This window comes from Alternaria ethzedia, assembly GCF_023757985.1.
Source record: "Alternaria ethzedia strain BMP 0044 chromosome Unknown scaffold_27, whole genome shotgun sequence".
In the NCBI taxonomy this organism is placed as follows: domain Eukaryota; kingdom Fungi; phylum Ascomycota; class Dothideomycetes; order Pleosporales; family Pleosporaceae; genus Alternaria; species Alternaria ethzedia.
This window is the reverse complement of record NW_026056220.1, coordinates 215,807-241,837: the sequence shown is the minus strand read 5'-3', so window position 1 is coordinate 241,837 and position 26,031 is coordinate 215,807. Positions and strand designations below refer to the sequence as shown.

At 54.0% G+C, this 26,031-nt stretch overlaps 8 protein-coding genes and 1 non-coding gene across 9 annotated transcripts; 5 read left to right on the top strand and 4 right to left on the bottom strand.

The window, feature by feature from the left end:
• Positions 1 to 229: 229 nt before the first annotated feature.
• On the bottom strand, positions 230 to 2,273 carry J4E87_008553 (uncharacterized protein; the record flags this gene model as incomplete). Its single annotated transcript, XM_049380141.1, has 5 exons — positions 230 to 1,674; positions 1,721 to 1,828; positions 1,899 to 1,906; positions 1,955 to 2,052; positions 2,115 to 2,273. The coding sequence occupies 5 exons, from the start codon at positions 2,271 to 2,273 to the stop codon at positions 230 to 232; spliced, it is 1,818 nt and encodes a 605-aa protein (XP_049230138.1).
• A 1,473-nt stretch (positions 2,274 to 3,746) lies between these two features.
• Positions 3,747 to 6,060, top strand: J4E87_008552 (uncharacterized protein; the record flags this gene model as incomplete). Its single annotated transcript, XM_049380140.1, has 2 exons — positions 3,747 to 4,071; positions 4,163 to 6,060. The coding sequence occupies 2 exons, from the start codon at positions 3,747 to 3,749 to the stop codon at positions 6,058 to 6,060; spliced, it is 2,223 nt and encodes a 740-aa protein (XP_049230137.1).
• A 1,318-nt stretch (positions 6,061 to 7,378) lies between these two features.
• Positions 7,379 to 8,902, bottom strand: J4E87_008551 (uncharacterized protein; the record flags this gene model as incomplete). Its single annotated transcript, XM_049380139.1, has 1 exon — positions 7,379 to 8,902. One exon carries the CDS (start codon positions 8,900 to 8,902, stop codon positions 7,379 to 7,381), a length of 1,524 nt encoding a protein of 507 aa, XP_049230136.1.
• A 1,800-nt stretch (positions 8,903 to 10,702) lies between these two features.
• On the top strand, positions 10,703 to 11,609 carry SSU72 (RNA polymerase II subunit A C-terminal domain phosphatase; the record flags this gene model as incomplete). The annotated part of the gene is made up of 2 exons (XM_049380138.1): positions 10,703 to 10,902; positions 10,952 to 11,609. 2 exons carry the CDS (start codon positions 10,703 to 10,705, stop codon positions 11,607 to 11,609), a joined length of 858 nt encoding a protein of 285 aa, XP_049230135.1.
• Positions 11,610 to 13,125: 1,516 nt separating this feature from the next.
• Positions 13,126 to 13,206, bottom strand: J4E87_008549. The gene has a single exon. It is a non-coding gene; the product is annotated as a tRNA-Ser (tRNA).
• A 978-nt stretch (positions 13,207 to 14,184) lies between these two features.
• Positions 14,185 to 16,500, top strand: J4E87_008548 (uncharacterized protein; the record flags this gene model as incomplete). Its single annotated transcript, XM_049380137.1, has 4 exons — positions 14,185 to 14,244; positions 14,461 to 15,927; positions 15,983 to 16,210; positions 16,297 to 16,500. 4 exons carry the CDS (start codon positions 14,185 to 14,187, stop codon positions 16,498 to 16,500), a joined length of 1,959 nt encoding a protein of 652 aa, XP_049230134.1.
• A 221-nt stretch (positions 16,501 to 16,721) lies between these two features.
• On the top strand, positions 16,722 to 18,425 carry J4E87_008547 (uncharacterized protein; the record flags this gene model as incomplete). The annotated part of the gene is made up of 1 exon (XM_049380136.1): positions 16,722 to 18,425. One exon carries the CDS (start codon positions 16,722 to 16,724, stop codon positions 18,423 to 18,425), a length of 1,704 nt encoding a protein of 567 aa, XP_049230133.1.
• A 3,401-nt stretch (positions 18,426 to 21,826) lies between these two features.
• J4E87_008546 (uncharacterized protein) lies at positions 21,827 to 22,698 on the top strand (the record flags this gene model as incomplete). The annotated part of the gene is made up of 3 exons (XM_049380135.1): positions 21,827 to 22,148; positions 22,200 to 22,361; positions 22,415 to 22,698. 3 exons carry the CDS (start codon positions 21,827 to 21,829, stop codon positions 22,696 to 22,698), a joined length of 768 nt encoding a protein of 255 aa, XP_049230132.1.
• An 854-nt stretch (positions 22,699 to 23,552) lies between these two features.
• On the bottom strand, positions 23,553 to 25,795 carry J4E87_008545 (uncharacterized protein; the record flags this gene model as incomplete). Its single annotated transcript, XM_049380134.1, has 4 exons — positions 23,553 to 23,924; positions 23,975 to 24,106; positions 24,155 to 24,804; positions 25,411 to 25,795. 4 exons carry the CDS (start codon positions 25,793 to 25,795, stop codon positions 23,553 to 23,555), a joined length of 1,539 nt encoding a protein of 512 aa, XP_049230131.1.
• Between the last annotated feature and the right edge of the window lie 236 nt (positions 25,796 to 26,031).

Here is a 26,031-nt window from a genome sequence, read left to right as displayed (position 1 = left end):
CAACATGATACCCCTACCTTCGACATCCGTGCAAATCGTTCCTGGTACTGTGATTCCGCCATTGCTATGATCTCGCTCTCTCGTTGAAGTTCACGCGCGCTTGACCATGTCATGTCCAGGAACATACGTCGCATGTGGCCTTTTAACGTGTGCACATGCCAATTGATTGCCAATATCTGCAATATGCAGGACTCTCTATATCCAAACTCCACCACACTCCCGGTGCTCCTCAAAACAAATCGGTCATAGCACCATGGCTCGCATCCCCCACCAACCTCGCATACTTCGCCAACACACCCCTCGTGACGGGCATACTAGGCGCCACCCACTCCCTCAGCCGCCTATCAATCTCCTCCTGCTCCACAGCCATATCAATCCTATTCTTCTCCGCATCGATCGTAATCATATCGCCGTTCTGCACGACGGCAATAGGACCACCAACCGCAGCCTCAGGACAGATATGACCAACGATGAACCCATGAGAAGCACCAGAATACCGTCCATCAGTGATAAGAGCCACGTTGGTTAGTTTAGCACCCATGATAGCGGCAGAGGCTTTGAGTTGTTCAGGCATGCCAGGACCGCCTTTGGGGCCTTCGTAGCGGACGACTACGACAACGTTTTCGCCATGCGGGATCTGGCCTAAATTGAGGGCGCGGTCGAGCTCGTGCTCTTTGTTAAAGACTATAGCTTTGCCGGTGAAGATTAAGCCTTCTTTACCCGTGATCTTTGCTACGGCGCCCGATGGCGCGAGGTTGCCGCGGAGGATCTCAATGTGGCCGGTGGGTTTGATAGGGTTGGACAGGGGCCGGATGAGGACTTGGTCTTGGGGGAGGGACGGGTATGATTCGATGTTTTCGGCTAGGGTTTTACCTGTGACGGTGGGGATGCTGCCGTCAAGTAGGTTGGCTGCTACGAGCAGCTTCATGACGGAGGGCATGCCGCCGATGTCGAAGAGGTCGGCGGCCATGTACTTTCCTGATGGCGCGAGGTCGGCGAGGAAGGGGATCTTGTTGGAGACGCGCTGGAAGTCGTCGAGGGTCAGGGGGACGCCTGCTGTGCCTGCCATGGCGAGGAGATGTAGCACGGCGTTTGTGGATCCGCCTAGTACCATCATCATAACGAGGGCGTTCTCGAAGGAAGCTTTTGTCAGGAGCTTTCGCGGTGTGATGTTCTTCTCCATGCAGACTCGTATCGCAGCGGCAGCTTTGGCGCATTCGCGCATCTTGGCGGGTGAAGTTGCAGGCGTTGTGGAAGAGTTGGGGAGAGTCAGTCCCATTGCCTCGATCGAGGTACTCATTGTGTTGGCTGTGTACATTCCTCCGCAAGCACCAGCTCCTGGGCAAGCATTCCGCTCGATATCCTCCATGATCTCATCTGGTGAGAATTTGCCCTCTGAAGCACTCTTCAGGTTCTTGTATATATACGCGCCGTGGCTTTCGTAGCAGGTCGAGATGTTGATTGGCTTCTTGAGCGTCTCGGAGTATCCTGGCATTATCGAGCCGCCGTAGACCATGAGCGAGGGACGGTTGTGTCGCGCGAATGCCATGATGACTCCGGGCATGTTCTTGTCGCATCCGGGGATGGCTATGCAGGCGTCGTGGTGCTGGGCGCATGTGACGGTTTCGATGCTGTCGGCGATGACTTCGCGAGTCTGGAGTGAGAAGCGCATTCCTGGAGATGTTAGCAAGCATGGAGGTTTGAAAGAGTGAGATCATACCCTCTCCACCCATTGTGATTCCATCAGATACACCAATCGTGTTGTACTGCCATGCCAGCATGTTGTCGTTCAAGACGTGCTTCTTGATTTCCTTCCCAAGATCCAGCACTACCCATCGTCAGTACACTACGTCGAGACTATGTTGGCGTATATCGCGGCGTTCGCATGGGTCACTCACAGTGCATGCTGCATTATCGTCAGTATTATGACAAGGAATCCAAAGAGTATACTGACTTGCAAGGGTTGCCCTCCCACCAGACGCTCGCAATTCCCACGTGGGGCTGCGTCTTCATTGCTTCCCGTGATGGTACACCAGCTGCGTATAGCATTGCCTATGCGACGAGAGTCATTAGTGACTGGAATGCTTCAATCGTCGTGGCACCGGGTAGCGAACCTGTGCTCCAGGGAAGTTGTGACCGGTCGTGAGTGTAGATGAGTATTTGTTCAGCGCTGGCTTGCCATCCTCGAGCTTCGCGTCATCGGGAAGATGTGGAAAGCTGAGGAATCGTGGCTCCTCTGGTTCTCGCTGCTTCTGGAGGTTGCGCGGGTCCATGGCGGGCTGCTTGTCGTGCGGTCAATGGTAAGAAAGGTCAGTGTGGCTGGAAGAGTAGAGAGGAATGCACAGGCAGCTCAAGAAGGAGTCAGAGAGGCAAAGGTAAAGTTGAGTCAATAGACGAAGTAGTGAGAGATACGGAGATAACTAGCAGTTACCGTGTATACCCAGGTACTCCCGTAGCAGGGATCTACACATTCGTCGGCTGCCCTAGTGACGAAGGAGCAATCCGAATGCTCGCAGCGACGTCTGTGTGGGGCGTCGACAGCCCTTCGTCACGTTGCGCTGGAGCCAACGTTCGGAACGATGGAGGGGTCCGTCGGATGAGAACATGGTAGACGCGTGAGTTTGACAGCGGTGGACACGCTGCCATTGACCAATGCGACGGGCCTGATTGAAAGCCGATTATGACGATTCGAGGCCATCTAGCGCCGTGTGGTGTGGTTTGGTCTGGGGAATTTACTTTGGTCGCGGCCAAATCCGGTGTGTGTCGGCGCAACTACCGGCGTGGCTTCGGCTTGACCACATGCGGCGTCTGCAACGGCGAAGTCGCTCGCGGGGTGGTTCTGGAAAGACGCCAGATCGCGCTGGGAATGGCGGGAGCCTCTCGCATGCATCCTGCGAGCCTGGCGCTTTGCATGGCCGTCGCAGCACGCAAGGCTGCATGTCGGCTATGTACTGTATTCATCTGTCATGTCGTACCGCGACGGTCAGGTAAGTCGATCTGACCCGAGTACCGGGTCGTTCCCAGTACATGTACAGTACTGCATTCTGCCTTGGGCTGGGGGAACTGACGACGAAGAGCACACGTCGCTGGTGTATCGGGCTGGCGTCGCACCGGAAGATCCGGATCACAAGAAAAGCACGCGCAGATTGGCAGCAGGTCTCAATCAGACGGGGAGATGGGAGGACTAAGTATGGTTCTCCATAGAGTTCGCAGTGATGATGGTCAGGGGAAGGCCGTTGGAAAGGCTCCAGCATCCCTGCCAAGTTCCCACGATGGACGTGAAAACGCCGCTTCCGAAGCCTGGCAGCAGCCCAACCCAACGTCATACCGCCCATGCGCCCATCACAAACCTCTCTACTAAGCAATTTCCATATCGCAAACACTCCCACGCCATTCCCTGCCGAATTGGGGGTTGCAAAGCACTATCGCACAAAGCAAAACCGCTCGCTGCCGCTTTATCTCTCCATATCGCTGTGTCAGGATGATATCCTCGTCAGATATCGGTCGCGCCTTCAGATCCCAGATTAAGGAATATCCTTCGTAGCCGCGCATTCGCCGTTGCCAAACGTGCGCAAGGTTTCCAATAAGAGACGCTCTCAGCACCGGCTCTTTCTCTCCAGCGATCCGGGCACGAGAGGCACCATCTGATTCCATTGGCTGCCGCCCAGTGCTCGTCACCGTCCCGCACGCCGGCAACCCGAACGCCCCGTCGCATATACTTTCAGCATTCCAGCACGAAAAGGGACATGGAGCCTCATTCGCGACCTGGCTTGTTCCGCAATGGCACGTTGCGTCTTCCACAGGCTCCCCTCGCTGCCTCACCCAGCGACCAAGTGACACAGACCGCTTCAGACCTTAATCTCTGGTATGGGCTCAGTATAAAGCAATCCGCCCTCCGTCTGCTCCGGCTTCTCAACCCATTCGTAGTTAGCGGAGACCGGTTGACTCTGACTTTTGTGGGCATGCTCCAACTGACAGCCTTGTGTGGGTTTGGATCTGTACTCTGGTATAGGAGTAAGGGAAACAAGGGAACCGCCATCAACACCCAACATGTATCTGATACCGCGGCTGGTGAGTGTTCTGCCTAGCGACACACGTGGATGTCATTCATCACGTGGCCTAGCTGGCGATCATCTAGCCTTGTTTTACTAATCCTCCGCAGATGAAGCCGCTGGTACAGACCCAGGCCTATTGAAGAAGTACTCCACCGTTCGCTCCTACACTGTCTCGTCAACTGGATTTGTCTACCCCAGGCTCCGGACCTTTTACCGCCCACATCATCAAGAGGACAAACTCCCCAAGGATCCATGTCCTGTTCCACTACTGGTGTTCATCCATGGCCTCGGGGGCTCTATCGCTCAATTCAGTCCCATCCTTATCAGTCTTTCCAATCTTGCCCCTTGTCTGGCCGTTGACCTCCCTGGATGCGGTGTGTCAAGCTTTGAACCAAAGACATGGGGCGCTTACACCACGGAAGCCCTGGTGCAGCTTCTTGCCGTCGTTATCGAAGCACATCGTGGAGTCAATGATGGACAGCCTGTCGTTCTTATTGGCCACAGCATGGGATGCTCACTTGCTGCGCTCCTGGCTTCCCCAACTTCACCACATGCACACCTCCTTTCGCAGCATGTCAGCGGCTTGATTGCCATCTGCCCCAAAGCTGAACCTCCTACTGCAGAAGAAGTCAAGAAGCTACGCTCTGTCACATTGATGCCTGCCGCTCTTTTCGATCTGATTAGACGTTGGGATAGAAGAGGAGGTGTCAACAGCAAGAGCGTGCTACGCATGGCAGGTGTGGATTCTGACGACGAAACGAAGAAGCTACAATTGCGCTTCAACAAGCAGAGCCGAAGTGCTGTGTGGTTGAGGATGGCTCGTGGAATGTGTCCCGACTACTCCAGTGGCTCGCCGGTAGGAGGTCTTCCAGGGAAGGAGGTCTGGAAAGGACTCAACATACCGGTGTTTCTCGCCGCTGGTGAGACTGACACAGTCACTCCTGCGTCGAACGTTAAGCAGATTGTCGAGTTTCTAGGAAGGGATGTCAGCGCGATCCAGCCACCAAGTGAGATGGCGAGCCTGCCCATTGCAGCAGCCCCCTTCGTACCTTCCGCAGTCCTCCCTGACAACGACAACCCGGGACGTACAGAGCACCAAGATTCCGGTATCGATGTGAAGGATCTACCAAAGCTAGAAGACGACACCAAGACCATCGAATCAACCGCTATATCCACCACGGACGTTAGCGTCTCTTCCACCTCAGAGAACACAACGGAAGGCAGCGTAATCACCACCGAAGGCCCCCTCCTTTCCGCCACCACAACTCCCATAACCCCCACCACCCACACACCCTCCCCACACCCCCGCCGCCTCGTCGTCAAAACCGCCATAATGCCCAAACCAGCCGCACACTCCCTCCTCTTCGCGCCCTCCACCTCGCGCATAATCGCGGGCCTAATCAACACCTTCTTCATCGACTACATCGACCCGCGCCTGTCCCTCGCCTGGCAACTCTCCTACCTCTCCACAGAGGGGAAATGGGACGTCAAGAACCTCGCAAAATGGAAAGCCGTGCCCCCCGTCTCCGCACCCATCGCAGGCGTCTTCCGCGCCATGAAAACCCTAAGAGAAGTCGATGAGGAGCACACGCCCAAGGTCTTGACCAGGCAATGGAAGGGTAAACTATGCGCCGTAATCGACATCTCGCACGACAACCCCGTCTACGACCCCAAAGGCCTAGAAGAAGGCGGAATCCCCTACCACAAATTCCCCACCGTATCCAAGCAACCGCCCCAAGCAGCCGAAGTCAACGACTTTTTCGACCTCGTCGATAAGATCCGTGCGGAAGGTAGGCCTGGGTTGATTGGCGTACATTGCCATTATGGGTTCAATCGCACGGGCTTCTTTCTTGTGAGCTATCTGATTGAGAGGTTGGGGTATAGTGTTGAGGATGCGATTGAGACGTTCAAGACAGCGAGACCGCCGGGGATTAGGCATAGTCATTTTATTGATGCGTTGTATGTTAGGTATTGTCGCGGGTTGAAGAGGGCGCCTACGCTTTGAGTGGTTGGTGTGCTGTTTTGGATTGGGAAGGGAGATTGGGTAGGGGGGCTTTTTGTACAGTATCCTTTCTTTCTCTTTCTCATTGTTTTCGGGATACTAGGGTGGTTCTGGTAGAGCGGAGTTTGGGAAGCGTGCGCGTTTGGGCGTTCGGTCGATGCTGGCGGGGTATGGGCATAGTATAGGTATTGGGATCATATCCTGAATGACATGACATGACATGCATAGACTTCGCTTGCTTCCCTGAGGTGGTGCTTGTTTTCAGTGCTTCGTTTCTCATTGCAAGACACACAATGTCATGCGTTCCGTAAAACGAGATTGAAGTTGTTTGTGTACACCATTTAATTGTAGTAGTATAACAAAGCATGGTCTAGAGATGCGTCTCAGAGTAAAGTGTATTTTCTGTACCCGGTAAGCTCATGCGGTTACGCCATGAACTATATCGCTGGACATATACCCTGTACTTGGTGACGTTCATTGTGAGGAAAATTGTGTTGGGAAAATGTGACGGCTCTTCTTTGGTCCCGAGATCTGCTTCAGGAGTGTTTACTTACTAAACATGAGAGCTGGGAGATGGACTTATTCCAAGACCAACATCACCAACAAGAACAAGATCATCTCAAGCATATTTTTGGAGCCAACGTTCTCGAAACAGTCATGTATTACAGAAGACAGCGGTTTGATATATAAAACCGCCTCTCGCTCCTCGCACCGCTAAACAAACGTGAGAATCCCGATCTCACACCCTTTCCTCCGTCATTACTCGGCTTGCTTTCTCTTTCTAATAATCACAAGCCAAGTGTCGTTTCGTCAAGATAGAAAAGAGAAATGTACAACTACAATGATAGTGATATGTCCACACCATGTAAGCCCAGACCCGTCCAACATGTAACAACCTTCGAAATCGTGGTGCCCCCTTCCTTTCCTTTCTTTACGGGACCGGTACGCTCAAACCGTACCTGCATCCTTTCCTCTGCTGCTGTGACAACAGTACTCCCCCATCGAGTTCCGTTCCATCCCATTTTGGCGCCCTGCTCCGCATGAAGAAGAAAGAGAATCCGCTATGCTGAAGAATGCGTTCGTGAGTAAGAAATAAGAGACTGGGTAAAGACATGGGTTGAAGCGAATGTCGTGAACGCGTTGAGCATCTTGTTTCTTTTTGCACCCAGCCATGTCATGCTACGGTGAGGGGGTGGCTATCCCTTTGCTCCGGTGGGCAAGTCTGTCGCCTGGTAATGCATGGGTCCAGCACCCCTTGCTGTAGCTCTGCGGAGTTTGGTTTCCGGGCTTGCCCATGGTAAGGCAAGCGACCTTACGATCTTCATGGCTTCTGATCTTGGGACTGAGGCTCGGGTGTTGACTCCACACCCTCCATAGCGCCAGTGTCTTTGCTTCTTGAGAACGGGCCGCCCTCGGTGGTAGTAGGCGTCCCGAGCCTATCTGTCGGGTACTTCTCCAGATCTTTGTGGCTTGTTGAGAAGGTCGATATGACGGGCGTGTAGTTCTGGGGGTGGTCGGCCTGTGTGGGCGTCTTCGCTTCGGGCCCAGCTGAGATCGGACTGAGTAGGCTCTCAGGCCCGTTGTTGGCTTCGGGTGGCAGTAGTTCGGGCTGAGGTTGTACCGCGCCGACTAGACCATTCAAGCCGCCTTCAATGTCGCGCAGCAGGCGAACGTATTCCTCGGGTACAAGCCCGCTCTCGCCAGTCTTTGGGTCTTGGGCTACGAGCCAACCTTGGCCGTGTCTGTATGATACCAATATCACTTGTCCTTCTACCAGCGGCAGCTCGTTGTCGTTCTCGCGTGCGAAGTCGAATAGGGCGACGGCCTTGCCGTGCATCTCCTCGTCGGGCGATGCGATGGTGAACTGGTAGTCGCGCGAGAATCGGTTGTCGTCGTGGATGTAGTCCTCGGGCTCTGACATGTCGTCGTCTGAGTCATATGGCGGGCCCTCGACATCGGCGTCGGTTTCGGCGTATGCCCGTTGTGGAAGAGTGGTTGCGAAGTGCGAGTCTCGTCGTGAAGCTCCTTCTGGCACACCGAGCCGCGACGACTCGGGTGGAAATGTGATCAACTCACCCCCGGGCCCGTTTGCAGCCTCGTCGCTGACGAACTGGCTGCTCTCGCCGTTCATAGGCAGTATCGAGCCCCGCCGCTGCTCTTCGGGGTATCCTCTCCGCCCACGAGTGTGGTCGAAATTGACAATGTTGGACTTGTGTTTCTTATGCCTCGCGCCATGGTGGCTTGTGACTACCGGGCTAGAGATGTCGTCGTCCTCGCTGTAGGGCGGGCCGCCGTCGTATGCTGTTTGTGGGAGCTGCTCGCCGTTCTCGTCCCAGGACCCCGCGGACCAACCGCCTCGGTCGCTTCGCCATGCCACGGGTGGCGGGTCCGAGAGTCTCCGGCTGTGTTCGCTGGCCGGTGTCGAGATGTCGGAAGGTTGTTCCGGGAGGGGGCCGTAGAAGAGCGGGTGCAGCGGGTCGTAGGCAAAGTCGCGGACGAGCGAGTAGGGCAGGCTCGAGTGGAAGATGGGGAAGGCGGTCGACTGCGGCCGGGAGCGCACGGACTGGTATGTGTTGGACGTGTTGGAGAAGGTCGAGAGTCGCTTGTTCATGTAGGAGCTGGCGCGCTCGAGCTTCGCCTTGGATGGCGGGGAAGTGACGAGCGGCGGGAGGGAGGTGCGATTGACCCCGACTTGCGCCGATGCGCCCGGGTCACTGCGTGGTGATAAGACATCGGCCGCCATGTCTTGCTCGCTGTGGTATCCGCGGACAGCCACTCCTTCTGTGATGTTCTTCAGCCGCTGCGAGTCGGCGGCCGTCTCTGATGCGGAATTGGCGTCTGTCATGCGGTAGATTGCGTGAACAGACAGGTCGGGCGTCGGCGGTAACTATATGGAGTTTTGAAGCGCGGTCGAGGGCAGTGCGGGTGGCAGAGTAGGATGCGACGCAGCTAGTGCAGTACAGTCTTCAGTATTCAGTATGCGGTATGCGGTATGCAGTACTCGGGAAACTGCCGCGGGAGCAGAGACGGGCTCCAGGTGGCCAGCGCACAAGGCGCACAAGCAGCGTTCGAATCAGCGCGACGTGGACTGGCGACGGCAGATGGCGCAGTGACTCGATGTTTGTGTCGGATGTTTCGAGGCGACAGTGACCAATGGCCCGGCGGCGCGCTTCAGGCCTTCTGGAAGCAGCACGTCGGCTGTGCAGGTGCGCCTGGCGATTGGGAGTTGCGCGGCGGGCGTGAAGATATTTCCACTGTAGAGCGGCTGGAGAAGCGCTCGCTGGGGGTTGTGGGGGTCAGGCCTGGCGCTAACACTCGCCCAGTGAACGGTTGATGAGGTGCGCACCCGAGGGCCAACGTGGTGGCTTCGAGGGTTCCGTGCAGGAGGGGAACGGCAACAGTGCGGCTAGGGGGCGACGCGACTATGGCGAGGCCTCTGGCGGCTTCTGGATGCTGTGTAGACCAGCGCGCGCGTGGTGGTGATGGCCAACTCTATTTTTGGCACCAGGCGGCGGGGAGTGCTAGATGCCAAAGTGTTTCAGGATACTTGACAGCGCCGCCAGTGGGCAGGGCATGAAATGTATTTGTGCGATTGTCGATATCAAGCAGAGGTAGCGAGTCAAGAGGCCTCGAGACAGCCTTGCTGGCATCAACGAGGGGTGTGTGTTCTGACGACTCTTCCTTTCCATGATTGCAAACCCCATCAATGCATGCTTAGGCTACTTTCACCTTAGTAGGCGTTTCAGGTCATCGCCTAGCTGCATGGGGACTGCGCGCGCACCGCTGGTCGAATGCGCTGCCAGGCCCGCGAGCATCTTCCTTGGGCCGTCTTCACCGCGTCCTGTCACGAGGGCAAACACATCATAGTCGACTCGGATATCATTCCTTTCGCCATGCCATGGTCCTCTCCCGACCACATTCCCCAGACCACGGCGCTGTGTGACAGGTGCGTTTGAGCCGGGTTACCTAGGCGTCCCGTTTGGGTATACAGTATGCTTGCGCAATTGCATCACGTCACCGCGATCGCTTTTAATGAAGGCGATCTCCCTATACGAGATATGCTATGTCCAAGCGCTTCAGGAACAGGTAAGAGTCTGTTCCAAGATTGTCGACATGAAGCATCGCGACCAGCCCCTCCATTTCGAGGTGCCCAGGTGTTCGGCGCCCCGCGTAATCTTTCAGCCGAGCTTAGTCAGCCGCTAAGCAGACTATGACTTGAGCTCGAGCTTGACAAAGATTCAACCTCACAGGCCTCGTGCCTTTCACAACCACCACAACTCTTACCACTCACTCATACGCGTCTCTCTATGCATGGGACTATGATCTGGAGTAACTCTTTTTAGTACTGTAAGTTCCTCCCTTCGTGTGCCCATGTGCCCTCCCCTTGAGATGATGAACCCATATTGGAGCTGTCCTAGGCAATTCGCAGGAATTACCTCGGATGTCGTTGAGGACTCACAATTAACGCTGAAAATTCTGATCTCCCGTGAACCTTGTTATGATTGCTGTCTATAATTGCGTGGAACCATAACTAACGTTTGTGAAGAAATTGCAGAGCTGTCCGCAGACGCGCCAGCACCTGCCCCATCATACCTTCCACACCGTCCCATCACACCTCCCGCACCACGACCCGACCCCGCCGAATATGGACGCCCCTGCCGACCCACGACTGCGCGCCAGGCAGCAGGCTGCCGCCGCTGCACCTCCACCACCCCCGCCGCCGCCAGCTGAGCCCGCTTCCATGGGCATGGACGGCGCCAGCGACGCGCACGCAGAGCAGAATATGGTACCCGACGATAGCTTCAAGCTCAAGTTCTGCACTGTGTGTGCGAGTAACCAGAACCGGTATGTCATTCGCTGATCCGCAAGCCAATCATATCGCTAACTTGACTAGCTCCATGGAAGCTCATCTTCAGCTTGCCTCAGCCCATCTCCCTACCATTAGCTTTGGCACTGGCTCTCTGGTCCGTCTTCCCGGTCCGACCATCACGCAGCCCAACGTCTACAACTTCAACAGCACTACCTACCGCGCCATCCACGATGAGCTCGCTGGCCAGAACACTGCGCTCTACACCCACAACGGCCTGCTTAACATGCTCGGTCGCAACTTGAACATCAAAGGCTACCCTGAGCGCTTCCAAGACTGGGTGCCCGGCAAGCCTCGTTTGGACCACGCCGAAGACAAAGGCTCGCAGGGTACTGAATCTGGTGTCGTCGACGTCGTCATAACGTGCGAGGAGCGCTGCTTCGATGCTGTGCTGGAAGATCTCCACAACAAGGGCGGAAAGCTCAACCGTCCTGTCCACGTCTTCAACGTCGACATCAGGGATAACCACGAAGAAGCCCTCGTTGGCGGCAAAGCTATCCTCGACCTTGCGCTCAGCCTGAACGAGGCCGCTGCCAAGGAGAGAGAACAACATGGCGATAGCGGGTGGCAATCCGGTGGCGGAGCTGCTCGATCTGGCTTTGACGAGCGCGTCCCCGACATACTCGCTACCTGGCAAGAGCGCTGGCCCAACATGCCCGCGCTCTGGAGTTTGGCTTGGGTCTAGTTTCCTTACGGCGTTTGTTATTCACACTCGATACCCATACTGCATAGCGAGGCGTTTTGCTTATCTTACGAATTACCAACGAGGTTACGATAAACTTTGGTATTGGCCGTCTTTGCCGTGTTTGTGTGACGATCGCGATTGTTTTGATTGTGACATTTGACATGACGTTTGTATCACCAACGCCATAGCGCGTCAACGCACAAACACTCCGTCTGCTGTAGCTTCGAGGCACGGTCTGCGGCTAGCCACGTGTACGGTACCACGAGCGTTGATGCCAAAGTCAAAAGTAATTCGACATTACTGTAATTTCCTGACATTCCGATCTTCCTCCTGCAAGATTCCTCGAAGGGGAGATTCGCCACATACATACCGCCGAAAGATAGTCGTCGTCATTCCGGCGCGATCACACCATGGCGATAATATCAGGAAGCCGCTGCTGCGGCATGATACTGTTAATGATCGCCATGCTCGTCGCGAGCGTTGTTTCATCGCCAACATGGATGTCGCCGTCAACATCGAATTTGAGGAGAGAAGGAAATGTTACAAAGTACTGCGGTTGGGAACTCATGCAACACCATCGTATGTTGATCTCAACTCCCACATCCACATTCAATTCTAACACTACCACACCAGAAATCCCCATCGCCAAACTCGGCACCTGGTACGCCGAGCAAACCGGTGATCGCTCCTTGTGCGTAAAGCAAGATGATGGGTCCGAGTATTGTACTTGTGTTTATCAGTGTGGGAATGGTGTTTGGGGAGAGTTGAAAGAGCATGGCGGGAGCAAGAGCAACGTTGGCAAAGAAAGTGATGAAGAAGGAAGGGAGAAGGAACGTCAAGATGGAGATGAGGAAAGGGAGTATGCTGGAGAGTACGCGCGGTACGGATACTTTATACAGAAAGGCTTGGGCGTCAAGTCCGGAAAGTGGAAGTATGAAGTCGGGTGCAAGAAGTATTGTCATGCTGGGGTTTGTGATGGCCAGGACTGAGGGAAAGAGCGGAGTGTGATCTAGGTATGCGGAGGCAAAGAGCAGGTGACCTGGGCATGGTGAATGATGTGTTTTATGTCGGTTTGATCCTACTCGTTGACCCAGCAGTTGGGTGTGATACTGGAAGATGGAGGTTCCGAAACACGGTATCACTTGGAAATGTTTCTGGCGTCGTGCAGTGAGCATGTGCTTAGATGGTATTACCAATGCAGCTGTGTCTAGATCGATGGAGTGTTGGTTGCTAGTAGTTTTTGAAGTACCCACGCTGTCGACTCTGAACGTTGCCTGCAGTAAGCGCCATCACATAGTGACTTGTTCTTCACTCCGACTTCCTGTAAAGAGACAGACTCTTCCTGAATACTTTGTATCAGAGCTCACCTTGCCGTTCAAAATGTAGTTACTTACTGCACTTGCGCCTAAATAATGTAACCTGAGCGTGCATAGCTGGCTGACCACTCGACTCGAGCAAAAAGATAGCTCCCACCAAGCGAAGTCCTCTGTCAAGGCAATGCAATGGCCAAAAAGATCGACGTTGGCCAGATTCGAACTGACGCTCCCGAAGGAACAAGATTTCTAGTCTTGCGCGATAACCACTCCGCCACAACGCCCCCGTTTTATTGGTTCGATGAAGAAATAGACACATATGTTATTTATATAGCATAAAACATGATTGACAGAGCAGGCATCAGCGTATCTCGTACAACATGATCGGGCCGCTTTAGTCCACCGAGTACGCCGGATCTTAGTGCATCCCCGGAAGGTTCCATGGCACGAACGAAACCTCTATAGCCTGCCCTAAAACAAAGTTTGGACGTTTTCAAACTTCCCGTCCCCATCTGAGCCAGCGAACTCAAAACACGTGCAATCTGCCTTGAACGTTCTAGATCACATCGTTCACGATCTGTTCACGAACTGCTCACATCGATTGTCCAGTGTCATCACTCGCCGATCGGATCTCGCCAGACTAGCCGCACGAAGAACTCGTGTTCGTTGAGTTTGCCCTGCAATCAAAATCTGCACGGACATCACCTGAGAACCTAGGAACACCCAAGGAACACCAGTTCATCTCAGGCCTTTGGTAGTTCAACGAGGCAATGTCACATTTTTCGAGTTGAAGTTCATGGCCACGGCTGACTACCCGGCATAAGTCCACATGCAGAAAGAACGACGAAGAGCCAATCGTCCAGCTTCCTCGACAAGGTAACGCGCGACAGGAAACGTGCGCGCTAGCGCTAGGCGTTCCGTCTCATCACCGCCCTTCTGCATGCTGAGAAATCCGTTGCCTTGGTCATTGAGTCCGTCGGAACGCCAACGTCCCGCCATAAGCTCGGCCGTTACAACACGACATGCGTCAGTACGGTCGGAATGGTCGTCTTGGTTTGCAGTCAGAAACACGCGTCGACGTCTATCGTGACCAGCCAAGCGCAATTTCACATGAGCAAAAGTCGCCGTCTATCCTTTCGTCATCAGTACATCGCAGGAAAAATCACTTCTAATACTTCTACCTAATCTTTACATCAGCTGTGGCTGCTAATCGTTCGAAACCGTCGTCTACCGTACCCTTGATGCGATAACACTAGTCCAGCATGGTGTATCGCGGGAGACCGTCAACAGGGTGCAAGAAGTGTCGCGAGAGAAAGATCAAGGTACGTCCAGCTCTCTTATATGTAATCATGTAACCTGGCTTGGTTTTCCGACAAGGGCATGCAGTGTGCGGTGTTCGCGTTGGGCGCCGCAACCCGCGACTAGCTTCTTCCCAACGTGGTATCCTGTGCGAGAGTCTATCCGCAGATACAGCACCCATTCGCAGCGGGAACTCTTTCCGTCAGACTTCTTGACTCGAGCCGCTGACTAGATTGTAGTGTGATGAACGGCCAGAGGGCTGTATCAAGTGTGCCGAACGCAACTTCAAATGCCCCGGATACGATCGAACGGTCGACGCCTTCTTCCACGACGAGACCAAACATGTGCAGACAAAAGCAAAGATATCAAACGCGAAAGCCATCGCCGCACGTGATGCGCGAGATATCAGAGATGTACGCGAGGCCTATCTCCAGATCATGGCGAAACAATGTCCGGGGACGGCTATAACCGCGTCGCTCATCGATCAAGGCATCAGCTTCTTCATGTCGTACTATTGCACAGGAGTGGACCAGCCGTCCATACAGTCAGTCGAGTACCAGCAACATCTCTCTACGCATGGTTTCCATCCGCTCGTGTCTACGACCATGACAGCGCTGGGCATCGCCGGTGTAGCCAACCTCTACATGGACCCTCGTCTGAAAGCCGAAGCGACACGCTGGTATCTTGAGGCTATCAAGATGGCCAACAAGGCAATCTCTTCGCCTGAAGCTGTCAAGGCCGATAGCACTCTCACAGCTGTCAATCTGCTTAGTATGTTCGAAGCAACGTTCAACGACACCTCTCTGGCTGGATGGAGTAACCACGTCGATGGTGCTGCATCTCTCATCAGACTCAGAGGCATGGAGCAATTCTCTACTCCCGCAGGACAACGCATGTACCTCCACACCGTTGGCCTACTCACTATGAACTGCATGGGAAAGGGCATTCCCCTTCCTCAATATGTTCACGATCTGAACAGCGAAGTCATGAAGCATTTGGATACACACGACCCAAGAAACCGATTCTTCTTCCTTCACATCAAGACCATCGACCTACGAGCTCGCATCCTCAATCATTCAGCGTTCCCGTTGGCGGACATCATAGAATCGGCACTCGAACTTGAAGACATCGCTGTCAATATCTTCAAGGATCAAGGGGCAGACTGGGATTACGACGTCGTGCATTGCGAGAAGAGTGAACGTATCTTTGAGAACTTCTACCACGTCTACCCGACCGCGACAGCAGCTCAGACTTGGAACTGGGTGCGCTACAACAGAATCTACTTCCATGACATTATCCGGAACTGCATCCTGGCAGGGTTCGCAACTAGTCCACCGACGCTTGCCGGCAGCAAATACCACGAGCAGCTAGCGAAAAGCGCTCGCATGTTGTACCAGTTGCAGTCCGATATCATAGCAAGCATGCCCCAGTTCATGCATGATGTTCCCGATTCTGCGCCGAGCAGAGCGACGACCCCACCCGATGACGATTACAACGAACCGCGCACGTCGGGACGAGGCGCACCATGGACGGCATCCGCTGCGCCAGCAAGCCCATACCGTATAGCCCTCAAATCTCTTGATGGCAACTTCCGAGGCAACACATACGGGCTCGTCAAAGCTCTTCTCGGGAACGGATCTGTAAAGGACCGGCTTCCTATCGTACGCGTCGCGGGAGGCTACAGTACTGTATGGGCGCTTTACGTGGTACGTTTATTCATCGTCAGCGACATGTTCTTGCTGCTAACAACCAATGTTCTAGGCCGCCGCCATGCCCATGGCCTCACCTGAAAGCCAAGACTTTGTCCAAAAGTACATGTCGCGCATCGAGCACGAGTTCGGCATCAAGCAAGCCCGCGTCTTGGGTCAGGCCCTGCGCCTCAAGCGGTACCTCGACCAGAAAGGCGCAATTGCGTTTGGTATCTGTCCCGAGTACCTACCGCCCGATGGGACAGAAACATATGTTTCGCATCAGCATTTATACAGCAAGGTGGGTCGAAAGAATCCTGAACTCTTGATGGAGGCATTGTAAACTGATGTGTGCAGGTTGTTGAGGAGACGGACGAGTCGCCGTAGAAGTCGTTCGTCAACGATCGGGATGTGGGGTCAGACGAGGTCAGTCCTCGAGTCTTCGGTACGGCAAAGTCTGTAGACGCTGTTAGCGACGACCCGGGTGTAGCAAGACTCGGTCAACTCTACGACGTCTGCAGTACTACCAAGTATCAGCAAAGGCTCGAGGAGCGTTACAAACAGCCTGTACAAGGCGGCAAACGGGCGTAGTGGTCCTCCGGCGTACACATCGGCTTCCCCCGGGACAATGAATACCTCCCAAACGCGCTCGTGCGTACAGTACCGCCCACTGCGGGCGAATGTTTTGCCGTCGCACGATGCATTTACACCCCTCCTCCCTTCGAGCCCAAGATATCTTGAGCAACCAGACTGCACGACTTTCCCAGTCGTTCCATCACACTCACCTTCGTTCACGACGATCTCCATCAACCATGGCTACTCCCTTCCTTCCACAGCCGGGCTCGCCTCTGCTTCAACTTCCCGGAGAGCTCCGCAACAAGATCCATCGGAACGTCTTCAAGCAGGAGGGCCACATCTTACTGGTACCATCGACCGTCATTCCGGGGCCGGTCATGATTTGCGCGATTCCAGACATTGAGTTGCTTAGTACCTGCCGCCAATTTTACGACGAAGCCAGAAGTATACTTTTCTCGGACAACACCTTCATGCTCTCTACGCAAATGGACGCGTTCGTTGACGCTTCGACCCTAGGACTCCTGAGCAGCTGGGTGACGGGTCTTGGTTCCAACCTCGATTATCTGCGCAAAGTCGTCATCGATCTCGAGCCTCTTTGCCCCGGACTATGTCAGCCTACCCATGATAGGATCGACCTGAAACCTATCATGGTGATGATCTGGCGATATCAGGATATACTCACGAGCCAAGGCAACCGACAGCGCGCGAAGATTGAGGTGTCGTTCGCATTCTCGGGACGACACCTTCGTTCGCATACTCACTGGGGCATTCCAACCCCATACCCCATCAACGAGTCCAATCTCAATGCGATGATCACATTGTTGACGCCTCAGCGTAGTCCGGAAATGAGCCCCTATCTACGAGCACCCCGGTCGCTTCACAGCATTCAGGCCACACCCGACGGTCTACAAGCCACGTTCATCCTGAGAAGGTCTAGCCATCAACGTCCCGATGATGCCGCCCTTCCAATCATTCCATACGATGTGGACAGCAACGGACAACTTAAAAGGATGCAATTCCTCCCTAACCGGATGCTCCGTCTTGCGAACCTCCTTTACTCGACCTCGATCAAGCAGAACCTCCTTGGTATGCTTATGGAGTCAAACGACCATCATTGTCTTACATACAACATTGAGAGCCGAACAATCTCACGCCGCCTACCCGAGCTATTTTCGATGAATCGCCAGTTCCGAAGAATTGCCCTCAAACAGTGGCAGCACATACATGTCATTGGAAAGATGACGTCACGTAGCGCGCAGGCTTCGTTTGATGATCTCGCATCGATGCAGGCTTGGTGTGCGGCTAGTGGACTATTCTTCCCTGATAAGTGGGATGAGCGCCCTGAAATTCCACCCACTCTGAAGATGCGCTTTGAGCTGCCGGAGCGAGAGGACTTTTCATGTCTCCGGATTTCGATCACCAACATTATCATGGCAACACTGGAACTCCCCATAAACTCCCGGCTGTGGGTTGAGCAGTTCAATGGCGGCCTGCCCCTTCAATACAGGACGGGAAAGCTGTACAGACTTCAACGGCAGATGTTTGTCTTTCTCGCCGTCGTACTGCACTCACACCCAGATCGCGGTAACGAAGCCTGTCCCGACGTTATCATGGACGGCAAATGTATCATCAAAGAGATCGAGTATGAGCGGGATGACGGTAGTAAGTTCACAATCAAGTACGAGAGGGCGGACGAGAACCTTGAAGAGATGGAAGAGGACATCGAAGACTGGATCAGCCATTTCATCGAACAGGAAGAGGCGGATATAGCGGCTTACGTACCCACTATCGCCTACCAAGATGATGACCCTTTCGGCAACATCGTTGAAAAGTTCCGGTACGACTTGAGCGCGCCCCACCACCCTTCTTTGCGCGGAGTAATTACAAAGCTCGCGTGCTTCCTATACGAAGCTGATATAACTGGTGAGTATTGGGACTGATGTCACTGTGGTGGAGGACACGAGAATAGGTATCCAGGTTAGCTAGTTTGATGTATGTGGTAGCGGTCAAACAATCTCAAATGATCATCTGAACGTCTCATGCGCCATGTAAAACAGCGACGTCTCATTGTTATCCCGCGCGTTGCCCATAGAGGTTCTCCATCCATTTACCTCACCCACCAACAGCCGTGAAAAGCTCTCTCTGAGACAATAACCTCAATAGTGACGATGTCGCCGACTAACGCCCTACCACCTCCTTACACGACTCGCCAACTCCGCCGTTACACCCCGTACCCCAAACTCTACGCCGAGCGAAGATATCCGCATCCCTCCCATTCGTCCAGCCAGCCAACACAGCCATTCCGGCTCATGACACTCCCCCCTGAACTCCGCTGCATGATCTATACCTCCGCACTCACCCTACCCTTCCCCATCGAACTCTGGCCCGAAACAGACAACCACATCGCCTCGCACCAGATCGTGACCGCAAACCGCAACATGCATTACCTGAAAGTCAAGATGCGGCGATGCGGCGTCAACCTGAACTTGCTGAGAGTGAGCAGACAGGCAAGGCATGAAGCCACGTTTTCCTTCTACAGAGAGAACGAGTGGCGCTTCAGCGGGATGAATGGGTGGATGGTTGCTAGTGCGTTCATGTTTACTACAGGGACGTTTGGATGGTACTATATCAAGTGCATCACACTGCCGTTACCGGTTCGACATACGGCGCAGGGGCGGGCGCAACAGCGATGGGGGACAATAAGGCCAGCGGTGAGTAAGCGCGCGGGTGTCAGGCTGGCGAAGCAGATGCCTTTCGATGTTCCTGACGAGTGGAAGTATGAGAGTAGTGTTAAGGATGTTTGTGTCGCGTTAGGAAAGTGTATGAATCTGGAGGTGCTGAGACTTGTGCTGCCGAGGTGGTGTAATATGGAGGTCGTTGATGAAGGGGTGATGGAGGATTTTGTTGAGCGGATTAAGGGGCTGAGGGAGGTTGCTGGTACTAAATTGAATGTGCAGGTGGTCAGACTGAGTGGGCAGAAGATGACAACTGGAGATTTGATCATGGCGGACGCGAGGCAGGAGAAGTATATAGAGGGGTGCATGGAGAAGGGGTGGGAGATTAGGACGGCGAAGTGCGATAAGTTTGGGAGGTACGATGTTGTGGATATGTGATAGGAGTCAAGTATTCGACTCCTCCTCCCAAGCACAGGATGCGCGGTGAAATGAACTGAATGCGTCTTTATCTAGCGCATAGGTACCGATCGAAGCCCCTCTTGATCTACGAAGATAGGGACGGTTTCTCTGCAGATTGCATCGGAAGAGGGTGTGGCCGGAAAGCGATAAGCTCACCGCTAGCTTCCAGCTGATCTAGAAGAACAGGCATATCCACTCTGGTTAGCTGGATGCGTTCTTATGCGGACGGATACCAGCAGCCTAGATGAATGCTTCATTTCGAAAAGTACGCCTTCACGCGATTGGCTGCTGCGGCACCAACGAACTCCGATCTTAGGGGCGTGAAATGACTTTAGGCTTTCTGAAAATGCGATTGAAGATCTTTCGTCACAGTGTTTCAGTCTGGCAAAATTTTCGTGTCCAATCTGCGCTTGGGCATCATCGCAGCGGTCAAGACGAGTTGTGCATTGCTTCCTCTAGCTGACGACGTGTACAATCGTAGCTATCCGGGTAGATGCATGCTGTTGCAGTACGGTGAGGATTTGGCAGGGGATGATTCTGGACCGGGCTGTTGTCGTTGCTTGTGCCGTGTCGGGGACTTTCGCAATCGGGATCGGGAGGAAGTGGAGATGCGCAAAACCCCGCGCCACATCCCTGAGCCACATCGTTGCGCCACACTTGTGCGGTCCGCTGCTGCGGCCCTACATGAAACCTAGGCAGTACATTCTCACTTTCGATATTACTCCGTCTTGGACGACACGAATTCGCATCTCCCAAGCATAGCTACACAGATCTAGAGATCGCGAAGGACCGAACAAGGGTCGTGTCGACGCCGGATGCAAAATGGCAGTCGTGCAATCGGAAGACGACTACCCGATCGCGACCAGCGAAACACGGCACGACACGCGCAGTACCCACGACTCCACGACTCTACGTCGATCAGTAATCGACGTGCCATGACACAGTACTACTAACTACAACAACATGTGTATTCCGTGGATGGGCTGAGCGGTCGTTTGACGACCAGCCTTGGACGTCGTCTCGAGTCGCAACGCAGCTAACCTCCAGGGCGGTTGGCGTCAGCCGGCTGCATCAACCTCGCAAGCAAGTCCTGTCAGCGACTCTTGAACACGCGGGATCCTAATCAGCGTGGTGAACAGAGGTACACCTAGGAACGGCACCTGGGCGTCATGCACGACACCTGTTTGCGCGACATGACGTGCCAAGACGCCCCGAGCTGGTGTTTGACGCCCTCCAGGAAGCGTCGCGATTGGCGGAGATATCGAAAAGAAAATCATTGAAACTATCTCACACTCTAGCCAGATTCTAGCGCAAGGCTCGCCCCGTGACACGAATCGCAAATGTGTCTTGGCAGGACCCCAATGATGTTCCCGGAGAAATGCTTGACTGGCCAGACGTTTTTGAACAACGAGCGGAAATTTCAGTTCTCCTTGGCGTTCCAGATAGGTGGTTACGATGTGGATATTTGAGCGGTTTCATGTCAAAGCTTGGCATTTTGGCGAGCGTTGGCGTCGGTGTGACAGGCTGAATCCAGCACTAGTCGATCGGACATGTAACGACTTCCTGGCTTCTGGTGGTAAATCCATTGTCGTGTGCGTTCGTGTGGCGTTCCAGAACACGATGTCTCTCAACTCGTCTCTCAGAACTTGTCTCTCTGAGATGCAAATCGGTGTCTTGTCGCGCCGGTGATGATGGGAGTTGAGTCTGGAAGACAAGACGGTGCTTACTGGTTAATTCACTCTCTACTAACTCCACAGTACAAATGAGCCGGGCATGGGGGCTATCGAGATATCCCGCCCTGAGCGTGTTTCCGACATCCAAGCCCCACCAGAGCACGGCCCTGACGTCCTCGGAACCCTGCGAGCGTCTTCTTCTGGGCCATCCTACTCACATTCGCATGACACTCTGGGCCTGGGCTCATGAGTACCGCCGGAGAGGAACAGTACCCTGTCTTCCACATGGCACATCTTCGGACGAATGTGGAGTGCCTCAGTGTGGCACCCAGAAGACGAGTTGAGGGGGAGTATAAGTATCACAGCGACCACCGGCAAAAAGGAATCACCACCACCATCACATTCATTCAGTCTATTCTTGCTTGAAGCATCCACTTTCGCTACCTCTTTCAGAGACTTACATTCTTTATACATACTTTGTTCAAAGCATCCTCTTCGACTTTCCAGTTTCGATCAACCAACTCAACCGTCAACATGAAGTTCTCCATCGCCATCGTTGCTGCCATCACTGGCTTCGCCGCCGCCGGCCCTGCCGCCGTTACTCCTTCCGAGTTCTCCTCCTTCGCCAAGCGCGCCTCTCTCCCGATCCCCGCCTCCAAGGGCTCCGTCACCTACAAGGCTCCCCAGCAAGTCAGCGGAACCTTCGATGGTGGCATGAAGACCTACGGCCGTGGTGCTAGCTGCACTGGCCAGGTCGAGGGCGGTGACAAGGACGCTGTCTTCCTCATCAAGAACGGCGGAACTCTTAAGAACGCTATCATCGGAAAGGACCAGATCGAGGGTGTCCACTGCGAGGGTAAGCATTGTCCCGTACAAAAACCGAGTCATAGATACTAACATGAACCAGGATCCTGCACCATCGAGAACGTCTGGTGGGTCGACGTTTGCGAGGATGCGCTTTCCCTCAAGGGTGACGGAAACGCCATGATCAAGGGCGGAGGTGCCCAGGCCGCTGACGACAAGGTCATCCAGCACAACGGAAAGGGCACGGTCACTATTGACGGCTTCAGTAAGCTTCCTCCGGTCTCAAACATTGCCACACAAAACACTAACACCTTCCAGCCGTCATGAACTTCGGCAAGCTCTACCGTGCCTGCGGTAACTGCAAGAACAGCGTCGCCCGCTCCGTCGTCATCAAGAACGTCAAGGCCTACAACGGAAAGGTCCTTGCCGGTATCAACCCCAACTTCGGCGGTACCGCTACCATCTCCGGTACCTGCGCTACTTCCGTCAAGACCATCTGCGAGGAGTTCAAGGGCACCAAGCCCGGCTCTGAGCCCAAGTCCGTCTCCAAGGGCCCCTCCGGCAACTGCAAGTACACTGCTTCCGCTGTCAAGTCTTGCTAGACGAGTACTTCGACTCGCTCGGCACTTTAGTCGGGTGAGAGTGTCGTGGTCATCGGAGATGACTGGGTGGTAGATGTGGATTTTGGAACTTTTGAGGATTCTTTGTAAATATAACTTTTGCACACATGCAGTGCATGTAATCAACTTGCTTCAGCACATCTTTTGTCTCGATATCATGGTGATCACAATCTTGCCTCAGGCCCGTTTGATTTTGTTGGTGCAATACTAAAGCGACAGCGCAGATGCGACGACTACTCCACATTTGATCGATGTTATGCCTAGTCACGGGGCGAGGCATACAGAATACTGCGCCATAAGGACAGCAAAGTGGTGTCGTTGAGGTTCATCGGCCAGTCTCGGCATGACTGGGGAACTTTTGTAAGATTGATTAATCTATCGTCGGCCACCTACACCCCATTCAATCTACTACGGAAGCATCGGAGCTAATGCCTGGGCAGATGAAACACATTGAGCCTTCTCAAGGTTGGAAAGATCAGCAGCCAAGTAGGTAGGGAAGGGTATGACTTTTGGCATTAGGGTACAGGACAACAGTGTGGCTACCTAGGTACCACCGCCATACGCCCGCTACAATTTTGAAAGACGTTGTGTGTGGCAACGCACTTTTGACGTGAGATTGAGAAACGACTATTAGGAGATGAGAAAAAGGTACATCCCGCGACACTGCTCCGTGGCAGTGAGGACAAGGAAGTCAAGGAATCAAGCAACGCAAGTGAGCAAGGCGGTGACGTCATTTCTGACACTTCGCCGAGCTTTGAAAAGAAAAACAGAAACCAGCTAACTCCGTCACCCTGGGTATAACGCGCCGGTAAACAACGGACTGGAAGCGCTAGCCATCACTCGCTGCGACGCTTCTTCACAGGCGCTTTCTTGCGAGGTGCTTGGCCAGCAGGGTCCTCTGCAACGAAGGTCTCTTCGCGAGCGCGCTTCTTGCCCCTTGAGGGCTTCTTGACCTTTGTAGACTCTTCGCTGTTGGAGCCCTCCTCGTCGTCCTTTTGGGTTGCCTTGTCGCCCTTGTCTTCGCCGCTTGAAGAAGCTGCCGCGCTGCTTGCTTTCTTTATCGCCTTCTTACCTGCCCGAATCTGCTGACCCTTGTTGACGTTGGCAGTCTTGTTGGTGGCCGTGCGGTGGATCAGGTTGCGGGGGTTCGCGATGATGGTGTAGAAGCGAGAACCCTTCATGATGTCTTGACAAGACGTCTTGGAGTACTGAGTACGGTTAGCTTCAATTCGTATAACTACCAAGACAGAATACTTACGTGAAGCAGTTCCCGAAGACCTTCGAACCGATCTTCAAACGTGTAGAACTGGGTAAGCTGACATTGCTCACGCTCGTTCTGGTCGAAGATCTGCTTGGTCCAACCGTCGGTGTGGATTTTGATAAGCTCTTTCTATGTGACGTTAGTGATGGCAGAGGCATACAGTCGGTTTAAACTTACCACAAGCAGGCCAGCAGCTGCATTGTACTCTTCCGGGAAATAGTACTTGGACTCAGAGTTCCACCGATTGTTAGTTGACGTGACATCGGCCTTCTCCCGGATGTTTAAGACGTTGTGCATTGCCAGGTCAAGAGCATTGACGCAGGCCTTGATGTCATCTTCTGTTGTAGGAATGGTCACATCATTGGCAGGCGCCTTCCACATCGTACCACTGAACTCAACTCCAGTGTTGGTACGAACCATGGTGATAGACTCGCCCATCTGCCCATCCATACTGGTCTTGGCCTTGAGCTTCCTGATCGCGGCCCGGGCTTGCTTCTCTTTTTCAAGAATGTGTTTTGGTGTAGAAGATTTAGCAGCGCCCGCGCCGTTAGCATCGTCAGCAGGTTGCTCGCCAGTTCCAGCGTCCTTGTTGTCGGACTGCTGGGGAATAGATGCGTCACCGGTCGCTACTGTGTGGTGTGTGACGGGTGCCTGCTGGTTGGCGACGGGTGGGCGAGGCATCATGGATATATCAGAGGTCGCTGACGTAGGTGGCGGCGCTGATCTAACGCGCAGTTCGGATGCATGTTGAGGCCCTGGTGCGTGTTGCGGGCCTGGTGGATCTCGCAGGCCGCCTGATGAACGTTGAAGCTCTCCGTACTGCCAGCCTAGTGAACGTTGAGGGTCTTGTGCATATTGTCGCCCTCGTGCTTGGTGGCCGACTGCTTCGTGAAGAGCCGCTGATGTTCGATACCTGGATAACGGATGAACTGGCGCTGACGGAGAGACCGGTGTTGACGAATAACCTGACGCCGATGGATAACCTGACGCCGATGGATGACCTGACGCCGATGGATGACCTGGCGCTGACGGATGAACTGGCGCTGACGTACGGGATATTGGTGCTTGGCGGAGAGTTCCTGGTCCGTGAAAGGTCGCTGGTCCATGAGGAGCAGTTGATCCGTACGTGGGCGGTGCTAGGTAAGTCGATCCTGACCTATTTACAGGCGAAGTAATGTTGCTCCGCAGTGGCTCATGACCCATTGATGGTGTCGGGGTAGCGGATGTTGGTCGCGGGATGAATCCTAGACGACTTGCAGACAGCGTTTGGATCGGATCTGGTGTGGGAACAGACATCGTTTGGGTGAACCCATCATTGTAAAATGAGTTCGGTCCAGATGTATGACGTGCAGGCGACTGAGGGGAGTTGTTGGGTGCGCCTAGAAGAAGTCAGTGTGAGCGCGCGACACAGGGTGTGTATCATGTCGACTTACCGAAGACTACGTTACTCTCTGGCTGATACTGTTGGCCAGTCTCTGCGTGATTGTAACCTCCTTGCGGGTTCCAGTCAGGGACCGACTGTCCGGGTACGCTCTCGCCAGAAGTGTACATATCTCCTTGATGGTCGAAATAGCCGCCGTTGTCTCCGAAGCTCTCAGAAGGGAACAAAGGAAAGTTGTCGCCGTAATCAAACAGGCTTTGGTCGTTCTGGCTGAAGCCGTCCTGTTCGATTGGGCCAGGATGTGTTGAAGCTACCGGCGCGATAGAAGAGCTCGATGGGACAGTGTTCTGCTGCATAAGCCTCGCAAAAAAATCGTAGTCGAGTTCGTCGGTGATTGAGTCGTCGATCTCAGGAGTGGAGGGGTTGTTGGAATTCATTGTAGAGATGTTGTCGTCGTATGCAATGAATCTTGTGGGTTGCAGTTGTGAATCGAAGTGGTTGAGGGGGGTAATTTTTCCTTGAGAGTTCGAAATGAAGCCCCAGAAATACTCTCACGGAGGTACCACGCGCTAGGAGTTTGTTTGTGGCGCGGAGCAGAGGGCTCCCAACTGGGATAGAGTGGGTCGAAGGGTGAATCACGTGTTCACACGGCGGTCGCTCCAAGGCGGGGGAG